Source organism: Mercenaria mercenaria, chromosome 1 (genome assembly GCF_021730395.1).
Source record: "Mercenaria mercenaria strain notata chromosome 1, MADL_Memer_1, whole genome shotgun sequence".
NCBI classification, from domain to species: domain Eukaryota; kingdom Metazoa; phylum Mollusca; class Bivalvia; order Venerida; family Veneridae; genus Mercenaria; species Mercenaria mercenaria.
The window spans coordinates 3,691,533-3,703,833 of NC_069361.1; the positions used below are offsets into that span (position 1 = coordinate 3,691,533).

The 12,301-nt window shown below is 35.9% G+C and overlaps 1 protein-coding gene across 1 annotated transcript in view; it reads right to left on the bottom strand.

The window, feature by feature from the left end:
* LOC123545145 (ubiquitin thioesterase OTUB1-like) overlaps positions 1-12,301 on the bottom strand; it is a 43,153-nt gene that overhangs the window by 21,929 nt on the left and 8,923 nt on the right. The window contains exon 3 of the mRNA XM_045331456.2: positions 9,961-10,062. Within this exon, the coding sequence (XP_045187391.1) occupies positions 9,961-10,062 (102 nt within the window). The remainder of the gene's footprint in view (positions 1-9,960; positions 10,063-12,301) is intronic.

Below are 12,301 nucleotides of genomic sequence, written 5' to 3' on the forward strand. Positions count from 1 at the left end.
GTAACTTGATTTTTTTACCAAATACACTTTTTTACATAATTTGCCTTATTTAACATAAAAACATCACTTGTTAAAATATCTAAATCACATTCTTAAAATTAAAGTGAAAAAAAGTAAAATTGTCAAAAGGTTGTATCTCAGGAAGACATTTCAGTCAGTGCAACATGGTCGTATCTCAACATATGTCTTTGTTGCACAGAGTTAGTATGCTATTTCACTTTGAAATTTCTGTGAAACATGGTTGTATCTCACAAAGTGTAACATATTACAATAGTTAAATGATAAATAAGGATGATTTTTCTTTTTAAACAACTTAGAAAATGGTATTTATATTACAAAATTAATATTGTTACCATATTTCATATTTTATCAATGCGAAGTGGTGTTAAGAATTTATTGACCAACATGTTTAGGATTTTACCAAAACACTTAATACTTTGTTAAAAAAATGTTAACTATTTCTCAGCAAAACTTCTTCCAAATTCAATATTTTTTAGCATTCATAATGTCCTGACTTAATTTTAAGAGGAAAAAAGGCACCTTCTTATACTTGTAATTATTAAATAAACTTTCCTTTATGCAAGTTTCATGTAAAACTGTGAAAGGATAACAATGAAATAACATTTTTTCTTTTTGTATGCATATTTCCATGAATTGTGCAAAATACAAAATGGTATTATTAAAGGTGGAAATTGTGCTATAAGTGAAGCATGACTTCTACTTGTAAAGCTCGTATTCTGATAATTTTTATTTGGATATACAGAAGATTTTGTTGGGTATATCGAATATTTGTTTAAGTCGTTAAACCACTAAAACATAAATAAATTGACCAGCATTTACATTCAAATCTAATGAATGATTTACTTGATTTTTATGTTGCGAAACACCAACATAAAGGCCTGGCTGATCAAGGGCCATGACCAAGAGAGCCCGTGCTCCCCATATACACCCCAGTGACTTAAACTCATCCAAGCTGCATGCAAACAAAATAATATTTTCTCAATATATAGACCCAAAACTGCACCAGAGGCCACCATTTCATGCCTGCATTTCAAAATTTCCAGGAGGGGAGATGCTCCCAAGCCCGTAACAGAAGGGAAGTATCCCCTCCTATACCTCAACTTATAGACGAAAAATGCACTAGAGGCCATTATTATGTCTCCCACACCACTGTGTGGTGGGAGACATATTGATTTACTCCTGTCTGTCCATCCGTCTGTCTATCACAAATCTTGTCCACACTCTTTAAGTCGAACAGTTCTCATCCGATTTTCACAAAACTTGAAAAAAATGTGTTTGCCAATAAGTCCTCAGCCAGGTTTGATAACTTGCCAAATCATCCCAGGCACTTTGGAAGTATAGCCCTTGAAACATTGGTTTTTGATAATCAAAGCACTGGAAGTCTAATTAGGTTGTATCAAATCTCTGAAAGTCTGATTGGGTTGTTTTTGATAATCAAAGCACTGGAAGTCTGACTGGGAAATAAGAATACATAGGGTGTAGGGTTTACGCTTGAACATTTCTTGTCCAATCTTATACTACTATTCAGATGATTTGGCAGTTGTGGGAAACGTGCGCTTTTCTCAAAAGCAGCTCTAGTTTCATACCTAAATTTCAAAAACTTCCAGAGAAGACCCTTTCCCCCTCCCCAAATAGGAAGGAGGTATTATACCAAACAGGAAGGAGTTATCCCCTCCTGTACTTCAAAAATTTAGACCCAGAAATGCACAGGAGGCAACCATTTCATACCTAAATTACAGAAATTTCCAGGGGAGAGCCCCTCCCCTTGGCTAACCTCTTGTACCTCAAAATTCAGCCCCCAAAAATGCACAAGAAGCAAGTATTTCATAACTATATTTCAAATATTTCTAGGGGGAAACCCTCTGAACCCCTTCTCTACCTTTACATTTAAACCCAATTGCACCTGAGGCCACCATCTCATACCTATATTAAAAAAGAAAATCCAAGGAGAGATCCACCTGACCCCCCTTAACAGGAGGGAGGTGTCCCATCATGTACCTCAAAGTTGTGACCCAAAAAGGCACTAGAGGCTTCCATTTTATACCTATATTCCAGAGGGAGACTCCCCTGACCAACCTAACAGGAGGTGGGGACCCTCTCAATACCTGAAAATTTAGACAAAAAATATGCATCAGAGGCTGCCATTTCATACATATATTACAAAATATTCCAGGAACAGACCATACTGACATTCAAATTTTACATCAGGGGTATGGCATCATTTTTGATGTTAGTTCCATGTGACTGTGTTGTTGTGTTTATCATGTTCTTTAATTATAACGTTTTCAGTTTAACTCAAGCTAAAGAGCAAATTTATACCACTGATAATTGTTTAAGTGTAGATTTTTATGTAATAAAAAGACTTTTAGACTTGTATCAAAAAGCATGCACATGTTCTTTTGCAGAATAGTATTGTGCTCCTGTTGCATGCATTATTTATGCTGCAGAACCGATGCATATTTCTTGATGAAAATCTAATAACTAAACACAGACATATTCAAATACCTTGGACCTTAAAGGCTCATAATGCCTATATTCTATAAAATATGCAAATATCTTGTACTTTAAAGACACTCAGTATCTACATACTGTAAAATATTCAAGTACCTTGGACCAGTCAAGCACTTATTGTCCATTTACTGTAAAATACTGAAATAACTTTGACCATAAAAGCTTTCAGAGCCTATATTCAGTAAAATATGCAAATATTTTGGACCAGTCAAGCTTCTATTGTCCATTTACTGTAAAATAATGAAATACGTTTGACCATAAAGGCTCCCAGTGCCTATATTCAGTAAAATATTCAAGTACCTTTGACCAGTCAAGCTCTTATAATGTCCATTTACTGTAAAATACTGAAAAAACATTGAATACTAAAACTCTCAGTGCCTACATTCAGTAAAATATGCAAATATCTTGGACCAAGTCAGGCTCTTATTGTCATTTTACTGTAAAATACTTTTAGATAATTTAAAATGTGTTTTTGTAATAGTACATTTTTATTTCTACATATTATATGATTTTTTTGACATTTTTGCGAGTAAAACAAGTCAATGAAAGTACAGAAAAAGATAAATGGATATGCTTAAAAATATTGAATTAATAGTCTTTTGAATAAACATCTCTGTTATGAATTATCTCCAATAAATTGTGTGTTATCATTTAGTTACGACCTTGTTGCACTAAGTTTTTGACAAAATTTCCACACATTTCAGCGCAACATGGTCGTAACTGGAAAACTTTCAAATAACTCCTCAGTGAACATTTTTTTGACATTTTTTCCCATAGTATTGTAGTTATTATTGTTATTTGATACAAATAATATAGATTGTATTGTTTTTCATTACATCAGTTGAATACAAAAATATTTTTTGCTTCTCCTGTAAAGTTTTCAAAAAATGAGTTACGACCATGTTGCGCTGACCCATCGATGTGGTTTTGTACAAGAAGACTTTCAAAGTTTTCCCTATATAAGTCTATATAAACCATGTGACCCCCGGGGTGGGGCCACATTTGACCCTAGGGGGAAAATTTGAACAATCTTGGTAGAAGACCACTAGATGATGCTACACACCAAATATCAAAGCCCTAGGCCATGTGGTTTTGTACAAGAAGATTTTCAAAGTTTTCCCTATATAAGTCTATATAAACAATGTGACCCCCGGGGCCATATTTGACCCTAGGGGGATAATTTGAATAATTTTGGTGGAGGACCACTAGATGATGCTACACACCAGATATCAAAGTCCTAGGCCCTGTGGTTTTGGACAAGAAGATTTTTAAAGTTTTTCCTTTCGATTGCCATGGCAACCAGAGTTCTGCTTGGAATTCAATTCTTTGAACAATTTTGAAAGGGAACCACCCAAGGATCATTCCTGTGAAGTTTGGTGTATTTCTGCCCAGTGGTTTTCAAGCAGAAGATTTTTTTATGAAATGTTGACGGATGGACGCCAGACGCCGGACATTGAGCGGTCACAAAAGCTCACCATGAGCCTTTGGCTCAGGTGAGCTAAAAACAGCTATATACTCAACAAAGCATTCCTGCCACAAATCTAGGTTTTGATTTTTAGGATGTTAATCAATTAACTTTTGTGGTGTGTTTTTTCTACTTTGCTTTGTCCCATTTTTAACAGCATAAAAACTAGTTAAATGTGTACAGTTACAAGTGAAACTGATTTTAGCTGGAGGGAATGTGTACCGCTTGAAATAAGTTATAACTTGCTCAAGACTGCTTTTCGTTTCTGCAAGATCATGTTCATATTATTTCCATAGTGGCTATTGAAACATTTTAATGACAATATATAACTTTTAAGTTGGATAGTTATTGCAAACATTTTAAATAACTTCATAATTATAGTTACATGAGTATTGATTATATCTGTATATTTTGTACATGTTTGTAAAATTGTAATGAATTTGTTCATTGTATATGTATATCTATATCATACATTTTGTAAATATGCTCTGCTCTCCCTCGAGGAGGAAATAAAAGTATCTATCTATCTTTCTTCAATAAAATTTCAAACAAACTCATGACCACCCAAAAAAGTGATTGACCACCTTTAATAAAGCAAAACATAAATTTTATAAACCTTTTTCCTATAACACAGAAAATCATTATCATAATGCATGTTTGTACTGAATATAATTCTAATACAATGTTGACTAAAGTCATAATGTATATAAGTACTTCAAGACCATAGGTTAAGCTACTTATGATGCATGGAACTAAAAAGATACAGTTACCTGAGTAAGTTTATTTTGCTCTCTTTCTTATGGAAAGCCGACGCGCCTTGCGTTTTGTTAAATGCGAAATGCGCAATGCCACATGCGGAATGCTTTATGTGAAATGGATTTTGCGTTTTGCGAAATGCTTTATGCGAATTGCACAATGTGTTATGCTCTTTGCTAAATGCTCTTTGCATTTTGCTAAGTGCTTAATGCGAATTCCGCAATGAGTTATGCTTTTTGCTTACCTTTTTGTCGAATCTGCGGCTGTGCACCCGGAGAAATTGAGACAAAAAAAAGGCATTTTGTAGAAGTGAACCTAGCACTTTGGCTGTAATTAATTCTGGATATTATATTTGACACTTGGACATATTGTTGTGAAAGATTAGTGAACATTTTGATTCGAATCTACATTGCTGGGGCAGCTTTACTAAAGAATTGACAGCCATTTTGTGATCATGTGCAGTACATACATGCGTTTTGCGAAATGGGTTTTGCGTTTTGCGAAATGCTTTATGCAAATTGCACAATGTGTTATGCTTTTAGCTAAATGCAAATTGCTTTTTGCTAAATGCTTAATGCGTAATGCTTCATCAGAAATGCTGAATGCGAAATGCGTCTTGCTTCTTGCTAAATGCTTTAAGCGGCATGCAAATGCGACGTGCCACCACGCGTGATTTTGTTACTATTTATAGTGATGCTTGCTAATTATAGTACCATAGAGGTTTAAGTTTCGACCAATCAGATATAGCAATTGTGCTGCAGGAAATTTACTTAGGGACGCACCACACGTCTTACATGCGGCTTCCAAGACAGTTTGGCGCGGAAATTTACGGAAATCCCCATGTACGGCAGTACGGACAATTGCTTTATCTGACTGGTCAAAACTTAAACCTCTATGATACTATAACTAGCAAGCATCACTATAAATAGTAACAAAATCATGCGTGGTGGCACGTTGCATTTGCATGCCGCATAAAGCATTTAGCAAGAAGGAAGACACATTTCGCATTCAGCATTTCACCTTAAGCATTTAGCAAAAAGCACTTTGCATTTAGCAAAAAGCATAACACATTGTGCAATTCGCAAAAAGCATTTCGCAAAACGCAAAAACCATTTCGCAAAACGCATGGCACGCCGGCTTTCCATACTTTCTAGCACATTTTCTAAGAATTTCGTAAATACACACTGCTATGTAAATAGTTTATAACCTATTATCTCTGAATACATGAATACATTTTTACATGAAATCAAGGTCAGTATTCATCAACATCATAAGTCTGAAACTTGGAATTAAATGCTAAATTTTTATTTTGCTCCTGTTAACTGTTAATTATCTCAGCCTATAATCAAATGCTGCCTAACGGCCATGAATGTACATTTGCAGCTAAAGACAACACAGAAAATTTTCACAAGTAAGCTTAATTAAGGTCCAAGTTTCACACTTCAAATATCGATGGATGTAGGCCCCAATCTACAACAGCTATATTCCCAGCCGATGTTATGGACAGTGGCTCAAACCTCAGGGGTCAAATTTAGCATTTTTTTCTACTAGCTTAAAGTAGCTAGTGCTTTTCTTGATCACTAGCTAAAAGGAAAAGCTACTAGCTGAATTTAAACAACAATAATAATATATAAATATATATATTATATTCTACTAGCTACAATAGCTAGTGCTATTTCTATCTGTTTAACAGCTTAAGTTCACATTGAGTTGTTGCAGTAATGCCACCTATTCTATTTTTGCATTATTATGTTACTTTTAATCATTCTAATGTCTACATCATGCATGAGTTTTGTTAAAAAATAAAAAATCCTTTATAAACATGAATAATAATGTTCCTTTCATAACAAGACATTTGCTTGGTAAATTATTAAGTAGCTAAAATAAGCTAGTACATTCCAAAACCACTAGCTATTCTAAAATTCCACTTGCACTTAGCTTGTACGCTTGTCTAAATTTGAACCCTGAACCTTGGACCTGAGTTGTGACCTTGACCTTGAGCAACCATGGCTGAATCGTGGGTTCTGCAAATGGTATTGATGGGGTGATCATTTGATCCAAGTTTCATGATTATCCTTCAAGGGGTTTAGGTAAGGAGATATAGAGCAGACACGAAATGGAAGGCTCAAACATTTGACCTTGAGTTGTGACCTTGACATTGAGCCGATATGGCTGACTCATGGGTTCTGCACATCGTCTTGATGAGGTAATCATTTGACCCAAGTTTCATGATAATTATCCTTCAAGCAGGGCTCCGGAAATTTTGATAACTCAATCGGTCCGAAACGAAAATCCTGACATCGGCGCTACCCCACCCACCGCATTCCCAATATTACATATTTTGTAAAACGTGATAGGGTAAAGAAATAAGCATGTCATGCATTAAAACTGAGTGACCCGGGTCACCACACGTTACCATACAATGAAGACAGTTATTCAGTGTTATGTGTGATCGTTACTTTGTTTAAATTTCGATGTTTTTCCGAGATAATACGAGGCATTGACACCGTGTGCGTAACTAGTCTAAAAGCCAACGCACGTGACTTCGATACCGTATACACGGCAGATACTTTGTGATGTTTACTCATTCTTTGACGGAATTCTATAAAATACAATGCGACAAAGTGAGTTACACGACACATATTCTCTGCTAAACAGCCTCAGTATTTAAAGAATACTCTACCGCGGACCGAATGTGTACGTTATTTGAACGCTGAGATCGAATTTCCCGCATGTATAGTACCAAAACGTCACGCGGGTTGGCCCGGATATTTCATTTCACTTACGTTGTACTTCAATAAGCAACTACATTTTATTAAGTTATATGTTCTCTTCTGATGTAAACAAAATTTCATTTTGAAACGTTTTTTAAAAGACCGATTTGATAAACAGTGCCATTCCGATTTTCTTTATCATTCGTGGTTGCCCGTCCATTTTTTTCTTTTTTGTACAGTGGGGTTGCAAAGACGATTTTCTGCATTTGTTTCAACTGAAGCCCCAACAAATGAATCATGTAATTTTTTCAAATCAAGTGATTATAAAAATTATTTTTTATCGGTTTTCCGTGTGATGTCTGATTAAATCAAAGACCTATAATGTACAATTTATTAAATGCAGCGACCATTTGTTTGTTACCGTGATCAAACATAGCCTTTTGAAATAAACCATCCGTCGGATTCTAAATAAAAGAAGTGGATCCCCGTCGAAATGATTTGGATCCAGTCAGAAACGTAAGGAAACCAGTCAAAAATGTTTAATACACCGCAGTCGGCTGTCTGCAAACATTAAAGGATGTGCCGCGCGAGCACTGACTGCGTCACACGCTAATTACGGACCGATTATCAAAGTGACAATCAGACCGATTGACACGTTTATTGATTATCTGAAGGTGCGACCAACAATTTCCTACTTGGCAGGTGATCGTGTATTGAGATATCAGACCGAAATTTATACTTTTCTCCATTTTTACGGGACCGATATTTTTCGTTTTTTCACTTCACGAATCGGTCTGAAAAGTCAAAAATCGGTCCAAAACCGACAAACCGGCAAATTTCCGAAGCCCTGCCTTCAAGGCGTTTAGGAGTTACAGAGTGGACACGAAATGGAGGCCTCAAACCTTTGACGTAGAGTTGTGACCTTGACCTTGAGCAGACATGGCTGACATATAGGTTCTGTACATTGTCTTGATGAGGTGATCATTTGACCCAAGTTTCATGATTATCCTTCAAGGGGTTTAGGAGATACAGAGCGGACACGAAATCAAAGGCTCAAACCTTTGACCTTGAGTTGTGACCTTGACCTTGAGCCGACATGGCTGACTCATGGATTCTGCACATCATCTTGATGAGGTGATCATTTGACCCAAGTTTCATGAAAATCCTTCAAGGGGTTTAGAAGATACAGAGCGGACACAAAATGTTATGACGGAAAGAAGGACGGACAGAGACCATTTCTATAACCCCCGCCACCACTCGTGGTGGGGGATCAATTAAGGAATGTTACATTATTGAGCAAATCATTAAGATTTTGGGCCAATTCGTTTCACTCAACCCGGGGCACGCCGGTCACGTGGGCGGCAAGAAAAAAATCTCGCCAAAATCTCGCCGGTTTATCAATAAAACGAACGCTTCGGCATACGCCAGCCACGAGAGCTGCAGAAACAAAAAAATAAGTTTCCAACTTATTATGATTTTCTCTTGCGGCCTTTTCCAAATAAGTTAGCAAATAGTTCTTGCAGCATGTTTCTACATTTACTGGTATCAATACCCAAATTTTCAAATGTATACTCGATTTTGTATCGCGAAAATATATGATTTGCCGGTTAGCCTATCTCGCAAGACTGGCGCACATCGGCGTACGCCGGGTTGACCTGGGCAGTACCAGCAAGCCAATCGAACGCCTAGCTGGTTGTACGCGGCGAAACGGCATACGCCGCAAAAGTGAAACGAATTGACCCAATGTCATTACTATAATGATTGTGAAAATGAATATGGAATACTGATAATACAAGTATTGTTGTAACTTTATAAAATTTTAAATGTTGTCTTATTTTCTTTCCTTTGGAGTATTTCATTGCAGAGAATCTCTGAATGATGGGATTAGCTAGTGTCAGTGTGTATTTCAGCATGTAACTCAATACATCTTTAGGGTCTAGGCTACATAGCTGGCAGGGCTAATGCTATAATCTATGAGATAGCATTCCATATTTGGCAGATAGCTTCCAGTATTTTGTAGCTGGTAAAGGGTGTTTCCATGTTTTCTGGGCTTTTTCTAGATTCCTTTCTGGCTATTACTGAGGTTACAAAGTTGCAAACATGTGAAAGAAAGAGAACTTTTCATTTTGCATATTTGTTAAACATGACTTTAGACTTTAGATTAAACATATAACTGGAGTTATGATTTGTGTGTGTATATCTACACAATTTTACTACAGTATGCATTTTAAATATCTGGCAATCTTTCCCATTAATGAAATATTGCAACTTACAACACATTAATGATAAAAAACCTGGAAAATTGGCAATAAAGCAGCAAAATCAGCAGCTTAAGTAAAATAGATGCATTGTAACTTTAAAATAAAAAAAAACATGATAGTGTAAACATCTTTCAAAATTAAAGCATGATAAATGCAAAAGATAATACAGCACATGGGAAAGATTGAGACACTAATAACGTTGTCAACAAATCAACTAAGAGAGATTTACAACCTGTTGTATTTTTGTTCTGTAGATTTCATCTTCTTTCGCATACTCCTCACTTAGTGCATCAAAACTGATTCTGCTGCTGATAAGTTTCTGATTATCTGCTATCTACAATAGAAACAACCAATCAATCATAGTATGTAGCCTCACAAACAAATACTAGGAAATGAAAATACTGTGTGTTCTACTTCATAAGCTTCAAATTCATATTTCATGACTTTCTTAGAATTGTCATGTTTACTTCATGTAAGGTGTAAGACATATCATAGTAGCATGCCAAATCAAAGAACTATCTTCCTATAAACTAACATTTTTTTATACTTTTTATACACTACCACATTTAACATACAAGAGGACCATGATGGCCCTGTATCGCTCACCTGAGTACCATTGCTCAAAATGATATGATCAAGTTTTGACATAGAGCACAAAGGCATACACATTAAATATCATCAGGATAAACATTTTCTTGTAACAGTCTGTTTTGACCTAGTCAGGGCCAATTTCCATGGATACCAAGTTTGAGGGTCCTAGGCTCAAATGCTGCATTTTTGTACTAACATGACTATTCCTCACCCTGGAAGACTTAAATAACATTTAAAACCAATCGCATTAGATGCTACTGAGATATATTTGTTGACATAAAATAAAGGGAGGTAATTTGTCATAAATTCAGTCAAAAGTTATCTACCCTGATTGTCCGAGTCCATCTGATGGCACAAATATATGACATTTCAAATCAGTATCTTCATTAGTTACTGAGATACACCCATTTTAATTTGAAACAAAGGGAGGTACAGTCTAACTTGTGCTAGCGACCGCCCGTGAATAGCGACCACCTGTCGACAATGACCAGTCTCTGGTCCCCCCGTAGAAAATGCTCATAAAAAGGCCGTGAATAGCGACCACCTGGCGACCGCGACCAGCGACAGGCCTAATTCATTCCCAAGGGTCATGCCTGCCTCCCAATAACGACCAAGCTGGACCGTTCCGGCATGAAAATATTTGAAATCTGCCGAATTTTCACGACTTTTGCCTTATAGCAAACATAATAATTACTGCTTGAATGAAAATTTGCAAGTTTGCATTGGCCAAATTAATATATAGAACATAAAGAAAGCAAGAACCTGTAAAAATACTTTTTATCAGCATGATAATGGCTAACTGAGAAGTGACCCTTCCCCCGGAATAAAGACCACCTGTGAACAAAGACCACTTTTGCTTGTTCCTAAGAGTGGTCTTTGTTCACAGGTTTGACTGTAATTTGACATAAAATCAGTCCATCTATAGCTATCAACCCTGACTGCCTCAGTCCAACTAAAGACAATAATGAAATTTCAAAAGAGTTCTATAAATATTTACCGAGATAAATCCATTTTTATTAAAATCAGGGGAGGTAATCATGCATTGGTATATGCATGTAGAAGATACAGAGTACAAGCCTATACAACAATATATTAGTAAAGTATTCATATCGATAAATGTTCAATCAAGAGTTATCTAATATGACTATTTCTTACCATGGAAGACATAAATAACGTTTCAAACCAATCTCATTAGAAGCTGCTAAGGTGTATTCATTTAGATAATAAATAAAGGGAGATAATTTGTCATAAATTCAGTCAATACGTATCTTCACTGATTGTCCAAGTCCATCTGTTGACATAAATGAAATTTCAGATCAGTATCTTCATTAGTTATGGAGATATACCCATTTTAATTTGAAATAAAAGGAGGTAATTTGACATAAAATCAGTCCATAGTTATCTACCCTGATTGTCTCAGTCCAACTTATGACAATAATGAAACTTCAAATAAGTCCTATAAGTACTTACTGATATAAATCCATTTTGATTACAATCAGGGGAGGTAATCAGATATAAAATAACTCTGGAACCTACAATTGGATCTGACAGATTCGTCATGGAATCCAAGATTTATTGTTGTTGAAGATATTTTGGAAGTTTGTATCAAATCAAACCATAAAAGAAGTCTCTATATGGCTGCAAAAGTCAAAATAGCAAATTTTGGACCTTTAAGGGGCCATAACTCTAGAACCCATAAAGGAATCTGGCCAGTTCAAGAAAGGAACCAAGATCTTGTGGTGATACAAGTTGTGTGCAAGTTTGGTTAAAATCAAATCATAAATGAAGCTGCTATTGTGCAGACAAGGTCAAAATAGCTGATTCTGGCCCTTTCAGGGGCCATAACTCTAGAACCCATTATGGGATCTGGCCATTTCAAGAAAGGAACCGAGATCTTATGGTGACACAAGTTTTGTGCAAGGTTGATTAAATTCAAATCATAAATTAAGCTGCTATTCATTGTGCAGACAAGGTCAAAATAG